This window comes from Neoarius graeffei, chromosome 7, assembly GCF_027579695.1.
Source record: "Neoarius graeffei isolate fNeoGra1 chromosome 7, fNeoGra1.pri, whole genome shotgun sequence".
NCBI classification, from domain to species: domain Eukaryota; kingdom Metazoa; phylum Chordata; class Actinopteri; order Siluriformes; family Ariidae; genus Neoarius; species Neoarius graeffei.
The window spans coordinates 63,873,506-63,895,411 of NC_083575.1; the positions used below are offsets into that span (position 1 = coordinate 63,873,506).

General features: G+C 42.3%; 1 protein-coding gene across 1 annotated transcript in view; it reads left to right on the forward strand.

The window, feature by feature from the left end:
* Positions 1-2,054: 2,054 nt before the first annotated feature.
* The window catches only part of LOC132889578 (adhesion G protein-coupled receptor A3), a 493,612-nt gene continuing 473,760 nt past the window's right edge, over positions 2,055-21,906 (forward strand). Inside the window, exon 1 of the mRNA XM_060926228.1 lies at positions 2,055-2,284. Coding sequence (XP_060782211.1) covers positions 2,061-2,284 — 224 coding nt within the window. The 5' untranslated portion in view covers positions 2,055-2,060. The remainder of the gene's footprint in view (positions 2,285-21,906) is intronic.

A 21,906-nucleotide genomic window follows, 5' to 3' on the forward strand; every position in this document is an offset into this window, starting at 1 on the left:
GGGCTGAAGTGAGCTGAAGCGAGCTGAAGTGAGCTGAAAAAGGGTAGTGGAAAAGGGCCATATGTGTCAGCCCTGTGATGACCTGGCGACTTGTCCAGGGTGTACCCCGCCTTTTGCCCGTAGTCAGCTGGGATAGGCTCCAGCTTGCCTGCGACCCTGTAGAACAGGATAAAGCGGCTAGAGATAATGAGATGAGATGAGATTTTCCCAGGGGTGGGGATGGGGGGGAGATGCAAAAGATGCAACAGTGGTATTGCAAATCATTAAAATCAATTGAGCTCAATTATGATCAGTTATGTACCATAAATCATTGCAAATCAGTTTAAGTACAGTATATCTCATCTCATCTCATTATCTCTAGCCGCTTTATCCTTCTACAGGGTCGCAGGCAAGCTGGAGCCTATCCCAGCTGACTACGGGCGAAAGGCGGGGTACACCCTGGACAAGTCGCCAGGTCATCACAGGGCTGACACATAGACACAGACAACCATTCACACTCACACCTACGGTCAATTTAGAGTCACCAGTTAACCTAATCTGCATGTCTTTGGACTGTGGGGGGAAACCGGAGCACCCGGAGGAAACCCACGCGGACACGGGGAGAACATGCAAACTCCACACAGAAAGGCCCTCGCTGGCCACGGGGCTCGAACCTGGACCTTCTTGCTGTGAGGCGACAGCGCTAACCACTACACCACCGTGCCGCCCTAGTTTAAGTATATATATAACTCGCCAATTTATTAGGAACACTCATACACCTGCTGTTTTATGCAGTTATATCATCACCCAATCCCTTGACAGCAGCACAGTGCATAAAATCATGCAGCTACAAATCAAGAGCTTCAGTTAATGTTCACTTCAAACATCAGCATGGGAAAAAGTGTGATCTCAAAGTGTGACTTTCACTGTTGCATGGGTGTTGGTGCCAGATGCACTATTTCAGAAGCTGGACTATGCCAGATGGAGTATTTCAGAAGCTACTGATCTTCTGGGTTTTTCACACACAACAGTCTGTAGAGTTTACACAGAATGGCGCGAAAAACAAAAACCATCGAGTGAACGACAGTTCTGTGGATGGAAACAAACGCCTTGTTGATAAGAGAGGTCAGAGGAAAATGGCCAGATTGGTTCGAGCTGCCAGGAAGGATATAGCAACTCTTTACAACCGTGGTGAGCAGAAAAGCATCTCAGCATGCAACAGCAGAAGACCACATTGGGTTCCACTCCTGCAGCCAAGAACAGGAATCTTAGAATCAAGAACAGATTTCTATTAAAGTGGCCGGTGAGTATATATATATATATATATATATATATATATATATATATATATATATATATATATATATATATATATATATACTACAATCAAATTTAGTAAAATAGTCCTAAAAACAGTCCATTACACATGTCATTTAAGTATAATTAATCTCTCTTGCTGTTTTGGTCATGCATTAGCTTGTCTGACATGATGTTTATCCATTTCTGAGCGACTTTGGATGGATCCACACGCCTCCTTTTGGCGGCCAGGGCGGATTTAAATCCCGTGGTCTGTTTGGAGCCAATAGGAATGAACGGCACTTCCGTTTATGGTCTTTGTGGGCGGGGCTTGTTGTCATGCCGAGTGCTCACTCGGGACAGAGCGCGCGTGAAGCCGCCGCATCTTTCACTCGGACCACCTGTTGACTGGAGCGTAAAGTTAACGGATCACACAAGGATTGGCTCTTATACAGATGTGCATTGGAGCTACATCTGCACACTGAACTCTGAGACATGGAGCAAAGTTTTTGCGCCAGTTTATTCTCCGAGAGACGCGTTTGAAAGAAAGAGAAGAAGAAGAAGAAACTTTTGCCAAGTCGTGACATCTCGAGGACATGCGCGTCATTGACAGTTTATGCGCACTGGGTTTTGGAGATGTTTAGGAGTTGGAAAGCCAAGTGTTGTGATATCCGTGGACGGTCGCCTAACTGCATTTTATGTGATTTACGCGTGAGATGGTCCGTTACAACCTCCCAGGTTGGGGAGAAATAACTTAAAAACACCGTGACGCGCGTCTTCGCCCCATGATGAAAGTAGTGAGTGTGGTTTTTGCGCTGGTCGCTTTGTGGAGGATAAGTTTGGCGAGCAGGAGACACTGTCCCGACCTCACCGTGGAGAGCTGTGAGTGCGCAGCAGAGCGCTCCGGGACGCTGAACCGGCGCAGCGCGCGCGTCACCGTGGCTTGTGATGATGCGGATCTGACGGACACGCTCGAACCTCGCGCGCTGCTCAGCACCACCACCTCACTGTGAGTCCCCTGAGAGCAACACCGGAGGGTTGGGGGCATGAATGGCACATTGGATGGATGCATGGGTGCAGATCCCAGGGGGGACATGGACCCCCCCCCCCCCCCCCCCCAATTTCTGAAAAACATGAATTGTCCCCCCCAATAAAAATCCCCTAAATTATTCAAAATTGTACAAACAAATGTATTTTCAGACAAATGATTCCCTGTGCAGTACTTTTTGAATGATGTGGCGAGCCTCTACGAAGTTGTGATTTATGGTTGCATGGTATGAGTTGTATACAGGCAAAAAAAAAAAAAAATCACTTTTGTGTCCCCCCCAATCCTGACATCGGATCTGCACCCCTGGATGGATGGATGGATGGATGGATGGATGAATGGATGGATGGGTGGGTTTGTGTAAAAGTGGCAGGAATATCATCATACTCAGGGCTTCTTAAACTTTTACGAAACTCCTTTAGATTAGATTAGATTAGAACTTTATTGATCCCTTCGGGAGGGTTCCCTCAGGGAAATTAAAATTCCAGCATCATCATTACAGGATAAACAGAAAATAGAGAAAAACTTCTAGATAAATTAAATTAAATATTTACATATACAAATATAAAAAAGAATAAGATATAGCGGGGGAGTCCAGCAGGAGAGGTATTGCACATTTATATTGCACATTGTCCAGTATTGCTTTTTGTCAGGCTAGGCTACTGCTCCTTCCCTTCCTTTCCCTTCCCGTCCTCTGTCATCCTGTTACCCCCCGACAGGAGTTGTACAGTCTGATGGCGTGACGGACAAAGGAGTTTTTAAGTCTGTTTTAAGTCTGCACTTGCGAAGAAGGATTCTGTCACTGAACAGGCTCCTCTGGTTGCTGATGACGGTGTGCAGAGGGTGACTGGCATCGTCCATGATGTTCAGTAGTTTGTCCATAGTCCTCTTCTCTGCCACCGTCACCAGAGAGTCCAGCTTCATGCCGACCACAGAGCCGGCCCGCCTGATCAGTTTGTCCAGCCTGGATGTGTCCTTCTTGGATGTGCTGCCCCCCCCAGCATACCATGGTGTAAAACAGGACACTGGCGACCACAGACTGATAGAACATCCACAGGAATTTCCTGCAGATGTTAAAGAACCGGGTTTAACTGGAAAATGAGTTCCACACACCCCTCAATCCAAATTTACGTCATGAACATAATCTATTTATCCAAACATTAGTCTCATTATTCAAATGTAGACTACAATCATTTTCTGGTTCTCCTTACTGGAACCATAAAGCGTTTTATTCCTGAAATTTATATTCACAGGAAACTTGAGGTTCAATTTGACATTATTTATATCCCCACCTGGGCGGCACGGTGGTGGTTAGCACTGTCGCCTCACAGCAAGAAGGTCCTGGGTTCGAGCTGACGAGGGCCTTTCTGTGTGGAGTTTGCATGTTCTCCCCGTGTCCGCATGGGTTTCTTCCGGGTGCTCTGGTTTCCCCCACAGTCCAAAGACATGCAGGTTAGGTTAAGTGGTGGCTCTAAATTGACCGTGAGTGTGAAGGGTTGTTTGTCTCTGTGTCAGCCCTTCGATAACCTGGTGACTTGTCCAGGGTGTACCTCGCCATTAGTCAACTGGGATAGGCTCCAGCTCGCCTGTGAACTGTAGAACAGGATAAGCAGCTACAGATGTTGGATGGATATCCCGACCTGTTACTGAGGTTTGGATTAAACTTATTCATTTCAAGGTGCCAGTTACAGTGAGGGGAAATAAGTATTCAGACCCTTGTGTTTTTGTTACTGAATTTACTTCCACTTCTTCACATTAATACACAACATCTTTTGACTTTGTAGTTATAAATATGAACAAAATGTATGTATTAATAAACATATATAAAAGACATGGTTTACAAAAAAAAGGAAAACATTCAGACATTATGTAAAAATATGTATATATAAAGATTGCATAAAAATAAATCAAGCGCAAGATATAAATGCTGCAAAAAAATTCTCTTCTTTCGTCTCACTGTGAAAAGGCGAGTAACTATAAGAACACGGCAATAAATGGAATAGCTTTGATAATGGTGGGTTGTAATTTCCACCACTGTAACAAAACAAAAAGTGAAATTGAATAAAATTAATAATTGACCCCAGGCTATGTTTCACGGCCCCCACTTTGAGAAGCAATGCTCTGGACAATTTAAATAATGCATGGCAATGACCTCAATATTTAGGTTTGCTAACAAGGCACCAGCAGATAATAATTGTAAGGCAAATAAATGAATAAATAGACGAATAAGTAAGTAAATAAATAAATAAATAGATATACTATTACTACTACTACTACTACTACTAATAATAATAATAATAACTACAGGAATACATTAATTTCAGAAATGGAGGTAAAATGAAAACATAAACTAAAATAATTTTTTTAACAAACCGCCAGACAATTTGTTGTTTCTCTGAGTAACAATGGAGTTGGTCAATATTACAAAACTACTTGTAATACCTGTGTATATGTTTGAAAAATACAATTTGATGTAATTTATCATTCTATAATGCTATACCATTCTCTAATCAATATAATATTGTAAAATTGCCCACTCCAGTGGACATACAGATGCTGTCAGTTATGGTTAGTGAAATCATTACAGGCAGTAAGCAGCATCAACAAACAAACAAACAAACAAACAAACAAACAAACAAACAAACAAACAAACAAACAAGATCTCCTGACTGATAAGATGATTGGAAACTTATTGCAGTAGAAAATGTCATGGGTCTTTCTTTCTTTCGTGGTTATTGGTTAGAAAGAGGTTTCCTCACTGTAGCTGTTTCACTTTCGCTTCAGTCTGATATTCTACCTTTTGTACTATTGCTGGGTTTCAGTTACGTAACTTTTCTTAGCGGTTTTACCGGAAGTGAAATAGCTGGTGGTCCAAACGGCTGCCGTAGTGCAAACAACTAGCGATAACTTATCAGAGTATGCTCATAATCTAGAAGCCACTGCTTGCTTTAGATATATTCAGGAGATTGCTATGTGCAATGGAATCGACCCCTACAGTCTGGGAAAGAAGGATTTGTCATACAATCTCGAAAACTACCCTTCAGTCAAGTTCCCCGACATCTTGAACTATCTGGTATTGCAGACATCCTTCTACACCACAAAACAGATGAAAGTGTGGAAAAGTATGGAGGCTTACAGCTTTTTTGTATGTGGCTGGGTAAAGGACCTCGGTATCAAGTCGTTGCCGAATGAATCCTGTATTGGTTTTGCCCGTGTAAGTATTTTTTTAAGCTTTTCGTTCGCGTCTTTACAACGAAGCGCTGCAAGTTGAAGTGAAAACAAACAACAGTTCGCTTGATTCTCACTTGTGTTCACTCTCATCTCTCAGGTAAATCATTCACAAAGATCATCAGAAACCCCTTTAAAGACCTGGATCTTAGTTAAACAAGATGGAAAAGTGATCACGGTGCATTGTAACTGTACGGCTGAGTAAGAATTTTGTCGCGACCTTCATGCATATGGACTTTGTGAGGAGTAAACAAAGAAACAGCTGGGGACTTTAGCGCTTCGTGACTAAAAAAAAGGGATGTAAAATAACAACACATAGCAAGAAAAGTACTTGGAAAACACTAAGGACATAGCTGAGAGGGATATACAAACCTTTCACGAAGTGATCACTGCAAACTCGAGCATGCTTCGACTCGGCTCCCTTCGATTTCAGTGAGAGGTTCAAAAGCCGCCTTTCTCAATGTCTTTTTGTGAAATCCTGTGTTTGTTCACCCTTTTTTATTAATTCACGGGGAACCCTGAAGAAACTTTTATCAGTTTCATGGGTTGATCGATTTGAACAACCTAAAACAATACAAGCGTCAGGCATTTTTCATGCCAGCAATGCACCTTCTCCATACAAACGCTTTGTCAACTGAGCTTTGGTAGACCACCAGCTAAAGTTTTGAATAACTAATGAGGCGGATGTGACGTCACATGAAACCCAGCTATTTATGTTTTAATGTACATTACACCTTTAAATCATGGTGGAATTTAGTGCATAGATATTGTGGGGACAGAAAAATCATTCATCCAATTTCTCTGTCAAATAAATCTAGCAATGAATTATTAAAAGGCTCATTAATTAGCAATTAATTCCTTTTTTTCTGTTGACTGCACAAGAGTTTAACCAAAGCTACTTCAGTGTTTGCTGTACTGGTGTGACACTGCAGAAAGGAATCTTGTGAGAACATTACATGACATGCTAAAATAACACCTTTAAATGGACTCTGAACAACATAAACATAAAATCTATTCCTCCTTGGGTACAGTATTACATCTGCCTTATTACGGATCTCCTGTTTAGTCAGTAGATTTCCTGCAGAGTGGCTTATTGTGAAATTTTCATTTGCAGAAGTGATTTTCCTCAGGGTATCTATATTGTAATTTTTGGACTGTATTGTGTATGGGTTATCTGATCTTTTTTGCTGTAACACAACTCAGATTAGTTGATAAGTTTATCTGGAAAAATGGAATGTAATTGTGACATTTAGCAGCCCCTTTTTTCTGATGCTAATGTTCATTCAGAATCAATATTAATACGTCATGGTGAAACAAATCCGAAATGAATTAGCTCGCCCATCAGCTGTGTGAACGTTTAATTGTGCTTGATGTCTTGGTTGAGGTCTGGAGTAGAGCAGGCGGCTGTGTTTGGAAACAAGTAGCAAGCTATACAGCATTATCATTACCACAGAATCATACCAACAATAATTTCTCTCTCATATATATATATATATATATATATATATATATATATATATATATATATATATGACTTAGACAAAACTTTATTTATCCCCGAAGGGCAATTAGAAGGGCGAAGAGTGGTACATTAAAAGAGCAAGAAAATAAAATCACAAAAAGAATAAAATCACAAAACTGGGTGGGCAAAAAAACCCCCCAAAAAACAGCATATTATGTACAATGGCAGGCCTGTTGCCAGTAACAAAGTAAAAAAAAAAAAAGGCAGCAGTTAAAATATGGCAAATAAATAAAATGACGCGTGGATAAAATTAAAATGACAATATTTCATTGCATTATCTGAATGGAGGTTCAGACAATGCAATGAAATTCTTACTTTGCTGCTCTCTTTACACACAACAATAACACATACACTCAACAAACACATGACAAAAAGTGCCCAAAAAGGGAATAAAAGTAATAAAAGTAGTAAATGTGGTAAAACTAAATAGGTAAAAAAAAGTGCCAGGGGGAAAAAAAAAATATATATATATATATATATATATATATATATATATATATATCATCTCATCTCATTATCTCTAGCCGCTTTATCCTGTTCTACAGGGTCGCAGGCAAGCTGGAGCCTATCCCAGCTGACTACGGGCGAAAGGCGGGGTACACCCTGGACAAGTCACCAGGTCATCACAGGGCTGACACATAGACACAGACAACCATTCACACTCACATTCACACCTACGGTCAATTTAGAGTCACCAGTTAACCTAACCTGCATGTCTTTGGACTGTGGGGGAAACCGGAGCACCCGGAGGAAACCCACGTGGACACGGGGAGAACATGCAAACTCCGCACAGAAAGGCCCTCGCTGGCCACGGGGCTCGAACCCGGACCTTCTTGCTGTGAGGCAACAGCGCTAACCACTACACCACTGTGCCACCCATATATATATATATATATATATATATATATATATATATATATACACACACACACACACAGTGGGGCAAAAAAGTATTTAGTCAGTCACCAATTGTGCAAGTTCTCCCACTTATTTTTAAAGAATTTATTTGCAAATTATGGTGGAAAATAAGTATTTGGTCAATAACAAAAGTTCATCTCAATACTTTGTTATATACCCTTTGTTGGCAATGACAGAGGTCAAACGTTTTCTGTAAGTCTTCACAAGGTTTTCACACACTGTTGCTGGTATTTTGGCCCATTCCTCCATGCAGATCTCCTCTAGAGCAGTGATGTTTTGGGGCTGTCGCTGGGTAACACGGACTTTCAACTCCCTCCAAAGATTTTCTATGGGGTTGAGATCTGGAGACTGGCTAGGCCACTCCAGGACCTTGAAATGCTTCTTACGAAACCACTCCTTTGTTGCCCGGGCGGTGTGTTTGGGATCATTGTCATGCTGAAAGACCCAGCCACGTTTCATCTTCAATGCCCTTGCTGATGGAAGGAGGTTTTCACTCAAAATCTCACGATACATGGCCCCATTCATTCTTTCCTTTACACGGACCAGTCGTCCTGGTCCCTTTGCAGAAAAACAGCCCCAAAGCATGATGTTTCCACCCCCATGCTTCACAGTAGGTATGGTGTTCTTTGGATGCAACTCAGCATTCTTTCTCCTCCAAACACGACAAGTTGAGTTTTTACCAAAAAGTTCTATTTTGGTTTCATCTGACCATATGACATTCTTCCAATCCTCTTCTGGATCATCCGAATGCTCTCTAGCAAACTTCAGATGGGCCTGGACATGTACTGGCTTAAGCAGGGGGACACGTCTGGCACTGCAGGATTTGAGTCCCTGGCGGCATAGTGTGTTACTGATGGTAGCCTTTGTTACTTTGGTCCCAGCTCTCTGCAGGTAATTCACTAGGTCCCCCCGTGTGGTTCTGGGATTTTTGCTCACCGTTCTTGTGATCATTTTGACCCCACGAGGTGAGATCTTGCGTGGAGCCCCAGATCGAGGGAGATTATCAGTGGTCTTATATGGCTTCCATTTTCTAATAATTGCTCCCACAGTTGATTTCTTCACACCAAGCTGCTTACCTATTGCAGATTCAGTCTTCCCAGCCTGGTGCAGGTCTACAATTTTGTTTCTGGTGTCCTTTGACAGCTCTTTGGTCTTGGCCATAGTGGAGTTTGGAGTGTGACTGTTTGAGGTTGTGGACAGGTGTCTTTTATACTGATAACGAGTTCAAACAGGTGCCATTAATACAGGTAACGAGTGGAGGACAGAGGAGCCTCTTAAAGAAGTTGTTACAGGTCTGTGAGAGCCAGAAATCTTGTTTGTTTGTAGGTGACCAAATACTTATTTTACCGAGGAATTTACCAATTAATTCATTAAAAATCCTACAATGTGATTTCCTGGATTCTTTCCCCCCATTCTGTCTCTCATAGTTGAAGTGTACCTATGATGAAAATTACAAGCCTCTCTCATCTTTTTAAGTGGGAGAACTTGCACAATTGGTAGCTGACTAAATACTTTTTTGCCCCACTGTGTATATATATATATATATATATATATATATATATATATATAAGAAGCTTATTGTCATATGCATAGTAAAAACACGGAGGTTCAGACAATGCAATGAAATTCTTACTTTGCTGCTCTCTTTACACACAACAATAACACATACACTCAACAAACACATGACAAAAGGTGCCCAAAAAGGGAATAAAAGTAGTAAATGTAGTAAAACTAAATAGGTAAAAAAAAGTGCCAGGGGAAAAAAAAAAATATATATATATAATATATATTCTCCATAACCGCTTATCCTGTGCAGGATCGCGGGCAAACTGGAGCCTATCCCAGGTGACTATGGGCAAGAGGCGGGGCACACCCTGAACAAGTCGCCAGATCATTGCAGGGATATATATATATATATATATATATATATATATATATATATATATATATATGGAGAGCGGGAGGGAGGATATTACATGGTGGTGTGAAGATATGAAGTTTGTCTTCGAGTCATCAATGTATATATCATGAGTGAGCAAAGCAAATGAGTGATATATTTTTCAACACAAGAAGATAAACTTCATATTTTTGCGCCACTGTGTCATGTTCTTTACATTATATAGACACATCCACAGAAAATATGCAACTTAATCAAAAGAATTTTAATTTTGAACCGGTTCACCATTTTGACAACACACATCTAGTCAGCAGGAAAACACTGGTAGTGACATCATCAGAGTGAAATACCGGGAAATATGCCACTCAGATCCACAATGTATTTCGTATGAAAAATATGAGTTTTTCAACACGAGAAGATAAACTTCATATCTCTAAGCCAACGTGTGATTTCATTTTTATTATATTGACACATTCACAAACAAAAAGTACCCAAATTTATCAAAACAATTTCCTCATGAGCGACATATAGAGATTTATGTCACAGTTTTGGTTCTCCATGTCCCGGATGTAGCTCAGATGAAAATTATGAGTGGTGTATTTCCCACTAAAACACTTGTGTCTGTCTGTCTGTCTGTCTATCTATGTCTGTCTGTCTGTCTGTCTGTCCACACACACACACACACACACACACACACACACACACACACACACACACATGTATTTATGTATGTATGGTATGTATATATGCACGGTATCTAAGAACTACATAGAAAGTGTTACATTCAAAGACACAACAAATAAAAAAAAAAAAAACTTTTTTTTTAAATTTATTTTACCAACTTTATTGGACTGTTACAAAATAAACATAAAAAAAGAAATAAACATAAAAATAAACATAATAAAGTAAGTCAGCCCAAAGGGGAGAACACGAACGGGCGACCCATGCAAGGCATTTCCCCGAAGGTATAAAAGAGAAAAGAAGGAAACTAGATAGAACTCGACGCCAACGGCGTCGATGGGGATGCCTCTGCCTGGTAGACTACATGCCTTATTAAGCTGTGATTTGGGGATGGACATTTGACCTCACAGTAATCTTGACCTGTGACCTTTTAACCTCAAAATCCAATCAGTTTATCTTTGTCCCCAAATGCACAAATGGTGAAGGTTTGGTGAAATTCCTTTCATTTGCCTTGGAGATATTGTGTTCACAAGGTTTTCGGACAGACATTTGACCTCACAGTGACCTTGACCTTAGACCTTTTGATCTCAAAATCTAATCATTTCATCTTTGTCCCAAAGTGCACAAATGGTGAAAGTTTGGTGAAATTCCTTTCATTAGTCTTTGAGATATGGCGTTCACAAGGTTTGGGGATGGACATTTGACCTCACAGTAATCTTGACCTGTGACCTTTTAACCTCAAAATCTAATCAGTCCATGTTTGTCCCAAAGCGCACAAATGGTGAAAGTTTGGTGAAATTCCTTTCATTAGCCTTTGAGATATCGTGTTCACAAGGTTTCGGGACGGATGCACGCACGGACGCACGCATGCACGGACGGACAGACAGGCGGACGGACAGACAGACAACCTGAAAACATAATGCCTCCTGCACCTTAAGGTGGCGGAGGCATAAAAAGCAAACAGGGAGCAGAGGGCCCCCCCCACACACACACACACTTTTGAAAGGGAGAAAAAATTCTGGTAAATATGATATCAACAGCAGGTGACTGTCATATCAACATTCCCCTGACACTTGTTATCTGTTTGTTGGACACTGATGAATTAAAAAAAAAAAACCTGACAACCCAGGAGCCCAATCTCCTCATTCTGGGCCCCTGGGATAGTGTATATAATGTACTGTACATTTGTATTGATGTATATTAATAGCAACCTGTGCAATAGTGAGCAGATATTTGGTTAAATGATCATTTTTAGTTTCCTCCTGAAGACTTAAGAAAATCTGACATATGTTATAAGGTCCATTAAATGAAAGTGAACCATGTACTTAAATAAATAGTGTAATTATAGTCTAAATTCATTCATCTGCAGCAATAACTTTATCTTGGTCAGGGTGAATCTGGAGCCTGGAAGACTGGGTGCAAGGCAGGAGCACACCCTACATAGGAAATTATAGACATTAAGTTTCCATAAATAACAGCACATGATGGAGTGAAGGTGGTGCAATGGGTAGCATTGCTGACTCACAGCTCCAGGGTCTTGCGTTGAATCCTGAACTTTGGTCACTCTCTGTGTGGAGTTTCATATGTTCACATGTGTCCTTGTGGGTTTCTTCAGAGTTCTGTGGGTTCCTCCCAATTCCAAGAAACATGTGACTAGGAGGATCTGCTACATTAAATTGCCCCAGGGTATGAAAGGTATGTGAATTATGTGTTCATGGTGCCTGGCGATGGTTTGGCTTCCTCCGCCCAGTGTTCCTGGGATATACTCCAGATCCACTGTGACCCTGACCAGGATAAAACAGTTACTGAAGGTGAATGAATGATTGATGATGTGAATTTACTGATATGGTGAAGTTAGTGATATATTCCTGATGTAATTGAGGACACTTGAATATTGGTTGGATGACAGTTTGTTGCAAACACACTGCCTGGTACCTGACTAAGCACATTCAGCAGGGAGCCAGATATCATTAGCGCTTCACCTATAAATGCTGACTGTAGTGGTCTTTACTGTTTTCATGCCCCATGCCGAGGGCTTGCTCACTAATGTCCAGGGTGCACTCATTTTAGTAGCAGATGTGTATTACTAAAAGCTGCTCATTTATCTAATTACCACATTCTCATGTGGTTTGCAAATTTAGCATGAGTGTAAAAGAAGGCATTAGTATGAGGTGACAGGCATTATTTTCCTCAGGAGAATGAAACCAAATCTACTGGATATGAATGCCTGCAGCTTTTCAGACCAGTTTAGTGTAATAACACTCATATTTCACCAGATGTGATGTTTATAATGACCAACTTGAAGATCGTTTTTGTATCATATTTTACATAATTCTCTGCTATAGATAAATTATTAAGCAGCATGAGACATTAAAAGCTGCACTTGTTATTAGCCATTATGGTTCGCTCTTGTTCCTTCATGTAATATGTACTTTGTTTAGACAGTATGCTTAGTGTTGTCTTCTTCAAAGGCATTAATGATCAAGAAAGTAATCCACCTTGTTCATGTTTTTTTTCATTAATTATTTTATTTTATTTTTTTACAGCCCTTATTGTACTTTACTGCTTCACACCTTCTCCATCACTACTGATGAGTTACTGTTGAGGGTAGCAGATTAAATACATTAGCTTCAATGCACATGAAATCTAGGGGTGTTTCAGCAATTGTCAAAGATTTTCTTCTTTTTTGCCCAATGTCATGACTTCCTGGCTCAAGGCTGCCACAACATAAAGAGGGGGGATACCACACCGATGTATATCAAACACAAAAATAAGTTTATTTAAAAAAATATGTACAGAAGTGGCGGCACGGTGGTGTAGTGGTTAGCGCTGTCGCCTCACAGCAAGAAGGTCCGGGTTCGAGCCCCATGGCCGGCGAGGGCCTTTCTGTGTGGAGTTTGCATGTTCTCCCCGTGTCCGCGTGGGTTTCCTCCGGGTGCTCCGGTTTCCCCCACAGTCCAAAGACATGCAGGTTAGGTTAACTGGTGACTCTAAATTGACCGTAGGTGTGAATGTGAGTGTGAATGGTTGTCTGTGTCTATGTGTCAGCTCTGTGATGACCTGGCGACTTGTCCAGGGTGTACCCCACCTTTCGCCCGTAGTCAGCTGGGATAGGCTCCAGCTTGCCTGCGACCCTGTAGAAGGATAAAGCGGCTAGAGATAATGAGATGAGATGAGATGTACAGAAGTCAGTGAATGTAAAACAAAGCAAAACTGTAGTGTATATCAGCATAATGGAATGTAGTGCGAAAAGGTAAATAAAAGTAAGTGGGGAGCGCAGCCAGTGCCGCAGCCAGTGCCGCAGCAAGCGCGATGGTCGAGCAAGCAAGCGCCCTCTCACGGACTGGGAGGTCCAGATTTTATTCGGCTCCTACTAACACCACCAGTTAGTCACGTCATCAGAGCCCTAGAGCTCCCCCTGCTAGCCGAGAGACAAACACAAAACAGAAGCCAAAACACTGGCAGGCCAAGAGGGCTAGTGACGAACCCAGCACGAAAAAGCTGCAGCATCGCACCTCCCCCCTGAAAGAACAGAGGCCCATATTCCTGGGACTCTGATTAACTATAGCTCCCATCACCAATAATAAAGAATAAACTCAATAAATAACAACAAATTAAAAACTATAACAGATAACTCATTCACTCTGGAAGATACACACACACACACACACACACACACACACTCGTCCGTGATCAGTCACTCATGGTGGCAACACCATTAAACCCCTCTTCTCCCCCCCCTCAGCCTCCCCCATGTTTTACCCTCCAGCAGATCCTGGCGCCTGGACAGCAAATTAAGGACAGACAGAAACAGAGAGAAGACAAAGGTAGTAGAGAAATGCACATAATCACATTGTCCCATCCGGAGCCCGAGACAGCGCATCCACCATCACGTTCTCAACGCCCCGGATGTGACGAATAGACAGTCTGTAGGGTTGCAAAAAGAGTGCCCACCACGTAAGGCGTTGGTTAGAATTCTGCAATGACTGGAAAAATGTGAGGGGGTTGTGGTCAGAAAAGACCACCACAGGATGTAAACCACCCCCCACATAGACGTCAAAGTGCTGGAGAGCCCAGATCAACGCCAAGGCCTCCTTCTCAATTGTTGAGTAGTTCATCTGATGTTTATTGAACTTGCGTGAAAAATACCCAACAGGCCGATCCACGCCGCTTTCATCACCCTGAAGGAGAATTGCACCGACCCCCACCTGGCTTGCGTCCACCTGTAACTTGAAAGGCTGATTTAACCGGGGCGCAGCCAGGACTGGTGTAGAACTCAACAGCAGTTTTGCATTTTCAAATGCCTGCTGGCATTGAGCAGACCACACAAACTTTGCAGAACCCTTAAGTAAATTGGTCAAAGGAGCAACAACTGTAGAAAAATTACAACAAAAATTCCTGTAATAACCAATCATTCCTAAAAACCGCATCAGTTCCTTCTTAGTAGATGGAGGAGGAAATGCGTCTATGGCCAAAACTTTGGCTCTTACCGGCCAAACCTGACCTTGACCGACCACTTTGCCTAAATAGACTACAGTGGCCTGAGCAAACTCGTACTTCGCTAAATTCACTGTTAAATTTCCTGCCACCAAATTTTCAAACAATGCGCGAATGCAAGCAAGATGTTGCTCCCAGGTGTCAGCATAAGAAACCACATCGTCGATGTACACTGCGCACCCCTCCAACCCCGCAATGACTCTATTCATAAGCCGTTGAAAGGTTGAGGGGGCGTTACATAATCCAAAGCTCATTCTGTTGTAAGAGTAGAGACCTGAAGGAGTTATAAATGCAGAAATCTCTTGAGCTCTTGGCGTTAGTGGCACTTGGTAATAGCCCTTCAGTAAATCAAATGTACTCACAAAACAGGCAGCACCAACCTGATCCACACAATCTTCTATTCGGGGTAAAGGAAAACAGTCTGGTTTTGTGACCATGTTCACTTTCCTGTAATCTGTGCAAAAACTATAGGTGTTATCTGGTTTCTTAACAAGCAAGCATGGTGAAGCCCAACTTGAATAAGATGGCTTAGCTAACCCATTATCCACAAGGTACTGCACACTCGCCTCCAAACTCTTCTGTTTGTCTGGGGCGACACGATAGAACCTCTGCCGAATAGGCAGAGCGTCTCCCACATCTATGTCATGCTCGATCAGACTGGTGCAAGTTGGCGTATCTGAAAATAAAGATGAAAACTCAAAAATCAAAGACTTTAACTCTTCCCTTTGCTCTATTATAATTGACAAGTTCGGACCTCACTGGAGGACCCAAATTAAAACGACGAGGGGGATCATGATTGTATTCATTACGCGGAGCAAATTCACGCACCTGATTTTTGTACGTTAAAACATACCCATCAGCAAGCGCAGCTGCCTCTACAACTGTCTTTACCTGATGTTCATTTACATAAACAACTACGCGTTCAGGCAGAATGTTCTTAAACTGTTCAACAACAACAAGATCACACAATGCCTCAAATGTATCAACCCCTTCTGCCAAGAGCCAGCGGTGAAATAAACTTGTTAATTCCCTGGCCACCTCAGCATGAGTTTGTTTGTCTGTCTTTTTCCAGTTGCCGAAGCGTTGACAATATGCTTCAGGAACTAATTCATAACATTTTAAGACAGCATCTTTAACACACCAATAAACTTTTCTCTCAGCTGGAGGCAACGCAACAAAGGCCTCCTGAGCTTTACCAGCTAACAGTTTGTAGAAGCAGAGTTTTATCCTCGTCACTCCAATTTCTATTGGAAGCAACGTTTTCAAACAAAGAGAAAAACACGTCTGGATCACGTTCATTAAATTTGGGAAGAAACTTAATCATACCAGACAATCCCGACTGCTGGGATAAACCTCCACCACTGCCACTAGTGGATATTTTACCCTCTGCAATCAGATTAAGCCCATGTTTACATTAGACCGTATCAGCGGATCATCAGATTAACGTTTTTAAAACGATTAGTGTGCACACAGCAACACCAATACACGATTTGCATGCACACAGCAATACCAATACACGGATACGCTCGGCTCCCCAGGCATCCTGCGCTCCAAATCACTCCGCCCTGAACAGCGAGTGCCCTCTGGAGGGTGCGCACTCCGGCCTTGCGCAGCTCACAGAGCACGCGAGTGAAGTGAACAAGCTGTGATTCGGGACTGAGCCGCTGTGTGTGTGATCCCAGCGCATATCACTTACCACTTGCAAGTGGAAGGATGGCAAGCCTAAAGACAATCATAACTACACAATGGGCAGTATTTGCATCAGTATTTGCAGTATTTTCATACTTTTATACTCTTTAATGAAAGGTGATACAAGGCGGAAGTCCGCGCCGTTTTTCAGCAGTCACGTCACATGACCAACGCCAGCGAATCAGGAAGGTGGATGTCACAGTGACGTTGTCCAATGAGACGCCAGCTAGAGCTCAGCACAGCGTATCCGCGTATTCTGAATGTTTACACAGCACCGGAGCTGACACGATCTGGATTGAATACGTGGACGCTGGCGGATTCCCGTTTCCCGGCGTTTCCAGGCGTTTTAATGTAAACGGACAGTGCATCCGCGAAGAAAACGAGACAGATACGGTCTAATGTAAACGTAGCCTAAGCCTCGTACGCTGAATTTCCCTTTCCAGCTCTTGGTGTTTAAGCTTTTCCAACTCCAACAGCTCATTATGTTTAAGCTTTTCTATCTCCAATAAATTATCTTTTTCTCTTTCTTGTGCTTCCAATTTCTTTTGTTCCAGCTGTATTTTCAACAGCTCTTTTTGTTGTTCAAACGTCAGCTGGCTAGATTTAAAAGACCGCATGCTGGAAATCGAGGACGTGTCTAAAAATTGTGTTGCCATCGGATTAATCTCAATTGATGTGTCTAAAAGTTGTGTTGCCGGATTACTAATCTCAATTAGAGTGCCCCCCAGCAGCACCTGCCTTTCTTTTAAACTGCTATGAATGAAGTCAAACAACTGGTCTTTTTTAGAAGACTTAGGAATAGTTAGTTCCAGTTGGTAATGATCTGCTATACTGAGCAGCTGATCTTTCGTCAATGTTACTAACAACCTCTCCGATGGAGCCTCCAAAGACTCGTCCACTGCACTGATCCCAAAGTTTAAATGTAACGCTATTCACTCAACAATTAAACAACCAATGCTCATACAAAATAAACTACAAATGGATCTTCCAGACTAACCAACCCAAATAACAACTACAACGCGAAGTACAAGCAGCTCACGAAACAGGACAAACCAACTACAGAGCTTCCCCATATCTAAAACATTTACCCACCATATACTAACCTAGCTTCACACTGTGCCCGAGAGCCAAGTTCTTTACTCACTGATACAGCTGGAGTCGTGCTGCTCTGACCGAAGCCAATTCAGCCCGAATCTCCACAGCGATGTCCTCGGCCCAGACACAGTGGGACTCCAGCCTAAAGCCCCAGTGCAACGGCACTCTATGCCAAGGATAAACGATAGCTCCAAAATGTTTTCATCTTGCTACATAAGCTGCAAAATACATCGCGCAAAAAATAAGGTTGAAAATGAAATAATTAACTCGACTGCGACTATGCGCCACCCCAGTTTACCTCAACACAAGCCGAAACAAAATACAACCTGTGTGGTTCCCCTAAACAGATAGGCCAGATGTACGCCTGTACGTTTCCTTCACAAATCAGCATCAATTACGTAACTCATACCCACACTATATTCTGCATTAGCCAATAGTGGGAATCGTAGCCTACATACCAAAGTCCGAAGCGTACCAAAAAATTTTCCAGGTAATTGGTCCCGGATGAGCCCCCAAATGTCATGACTTCCTGGCTCAAGGCCGCCACAACATAAAGAGGGAGGAGACCAGACCGATGTATATCAAACACAAAAATAAGTTTATTAAAAAAAATATGTACAGAAGTCAGTGAATGTAAAACAAAGCAAAACTGTAGTATATATCACCATAATGGAATGTAGTGCGAAAAGGTAAATAAAAGTAAATGGGGAGTGCAGCCAGCGCCGCAGCAAGCGTGATGTCGAGCAAGCAAGCGCCCTCTCACAGACTGGGAGGTCCAGATTTTATCCGGCTCCTAATTACGCCACCAATTAGTCAAGTCATCAGAGCCCTAGAGCTCCCCCTGCTAGCCAAGAGACAAACACAAAACAGAAGCCAAAACACTGGCAGACCAAGAAGGCTAGTGACGAACCCAGCACGAGAAAGCTGCAGCCTCACACAATCCAGTGTGTTCTGAGTTGGGTCCCTTTCCTAAGTACATACAGCTGGCTAGCACTCCTCTGCTGCACTACTTTTGGTCATGAACAATTTAGAGTAGCCAGTTAGCTTAACTGCATGTCTCTGGACTGTGAGGGAAACCAGAGCACCCGGAGGAAACCCACTCAGACATGAGGAGAACATGCAAACTCCACACAGACAGGTCCCCGCTCAAACCCAGAACCTTCTTGCTGTGAGGTGACAGTGCTAACCACTGCACCACTGTGCCGCCATTGTCAAAGCTAGACTATGTAAAACTAGTGTCTGGGCTGGAAAGAAATCAGTCCCAGCTTCTGCTGCAGATCATTTTGTGCATTTTTACTTATGACCATTGGTGGTGTTGTTTTCTTAGTTCCATCCATTATCTGTAGCCACATATCCTGTTCTACAGAGTCGTAGGCAAGCTGGAGCCTATCCCAGCTGACTATGGGCGAGAGGCGGGGTACACCCTGGACAAGTCGCCAGGTCATCGCAGGGCTGACACATAGAGACAAACAACCATTCACACCTATGGTCAATTTAGAGCCACCAATTAACCTAACGTGCATGTCTCTCAGCTGGCCTGGGAACGCCTCGGTGTTCTTCCCGAGGAGCTGGCTGAGGTGTCTGGGGAAAGGGAAGTTTGGGCTTCCATGCTTAGACTGCTGCCTCCGCGACCCGGTCCCGGATAAGCGGAAGAAGACGAGTGCATGTCTCTGGACTGTGAGGGAAACCAGAGCACCCGGAGGAAACCCACTCCGACATGAGGAGAAAATGCAAACTCCACACAGAAAGGCCCCCGCTCAAACCCAGAACCTTCTTGCTGTGAGGTGACAGTGCTAACCACGGCACCACTGTGCCGCCATTGTCAAAGCTAGACTATGTAAAACTAGTGTCTGGGCTGGAAAGAAATCAGCCCCAGCTTCTGCTGCAGACCATTTTGTGCATTTTTACTTATGACCATTGGTGGTGCTGTTGTTCTTAGTTCCATAAAATGAAAAAGAATCCACTTTAAACATTTGTTAGTGGTAAATAAGACAATATCAGTGCCAAAAGATTAACCTTTATTTTTATATATTTTTTATTCATTTTACCAGTCCTAGAATTTATTTTTAACCAAGTACAGTGGTGCTTGAAAGTTTGTGAACCCTTTAGAATTTTCTATATTTCTGCATAAATATGACCTAAAACATCATCAGATTTTCACACAAGTCCTAAAAGTAGATAAAGAGAACCCAGTTAAACAAATGAGACAAAAATATTATACTTGGTCATTTATTTATTGAGGATAATGATCCAATATTACATATCTGTGAGTGGCAAAAGTATGTGAACCTTTGCTTTCAGTATCTGGTGTGACCCCCTTGTGCAGCAATAACTGCAACTAAACGTTTGCGGTAACTGTTGATCAGTCCTGCACACCGGCTTGGAGGAATTTTAGCCCGTTTCTCTCAGAACAGCTTCAACTCCGGGATGTTAGTGGGTTTCCTCACATGAACTGCTTGCTTCAGGTCCTTCCACAACATTTCCATTGGATTAAGGTCAGGACTTTGACTTGGCCATTCCAAAACATTAACTTTATTCTTCTTTAACCATTCTTTGGTAGAACGACTTGTGTGCTTAGGGTCGTTGTCTTGCTGCATGACCCACCTTCTCTTGAGATTCAGTTCATGGACAGATGTCCTGACATTTTCCTTTAGAATTCGGTGGTATAATTCAGAATTCATTGTTCCATCAATGATGGCAAGCCGTCCTGGCCCAGATGCAGCAAAACAGGCCCAAACTATGATACTACCACCACCATGTTTCATAGATGGGATAAGGTTCTTATGCTGGAATGCAGTGTTTTCCTTTCTCCAAACATAACGCTTCTCATTTAAACCAAAAAGTTCTATTTTGTTCTCATCCGTCCACAAAATTTTTCCAATAGCCTTCTGGCTTGTCCATGTGATCTTTAGCAAACTGCAGATGAGCAGCAATGTTCTTTTTGGAGAGCAGTGGCTTTCTCCTTGCAACCCTGCCATGCACACCACCATTGTTGTTCAGTGTTCTCCTGATGGTGGACTCACAAATATTAACATTAGCCAATGTGAGAGAGGCCTTCAGTTGCTTAGAAGTTACCCTGGGGTCCTTTGTGACCTCGCCGACTATTACACGGCTTGCTCTTGGAGTGATCTTTGTTGGTCACCCACTCCTGGGGAGGGTAACAATGGTCTTGAATCTCCTCCATTTGTACACAATCTGTCTGACTGTGGATTGGTGAAGTCCAAACTCTTTAGAGATGGTTTTGTAACCTTTTCCAACCTGATGAGCATCAACAACGCTTTTTCTGAGGTCCTCAGAAATCTCCTTTGTTCATGCCATGATATACTTCCACAAACATGTGTTGTGAAGATCAGACTTTGATAGATCCCTGTTCTTTAAATAAAACAGGGTGCCCACTCACACCTGATTGTCATCCCATTGACTGAAAGCACCTGACTCTAATTTCACCTTCAAATTAACTGCTAATCCTAGAGGTTCACATACTTTTGCCACTCACAGATATGTAATATTGGATCATTTTCCTCAATAAATAAATGACCAAGTATAATATTTTTGTCTCATTTGTTTAACTGGGTTCTCTTTATCTACTTTTAGGACTTGTGTGAAAATCTGATGATGTTTTAGGTCATATTTATGCAGAAATATAGAAAATTCTAAAGGGTTCACAAACTTTCAAGCACCACTGTATTACCAGATGTCATTTAAAGCTACCTCACCTCTTTTAAACTGTCCTGTTGTAAATATGTAATCTTTATGTATATTTTTCATACTAATGCGTATGTACTTGAATTCTGGCTGGAAACCTGATCTTGTGTTTTGGTCTTAGCTGGCCAGGAAGTCTTGTTCCTGCACTAGGAAGTGTGACCTTTTATCAAACTGAAGTGGCCACCCTCGTCTCACTTTTGTTTCCCCACACTGAAAAAATAAACAGCTTAGAGAGGGAAGTGTGCATATGGCCAGAGGTAAGCTGACTGGACTGTTCACTCCTCTGACTGTGTAGTAATGCCTCCCTTTGGTCTCCTTCATTTTCACATTTATTGCCCTTAGACCCTGGGGTGC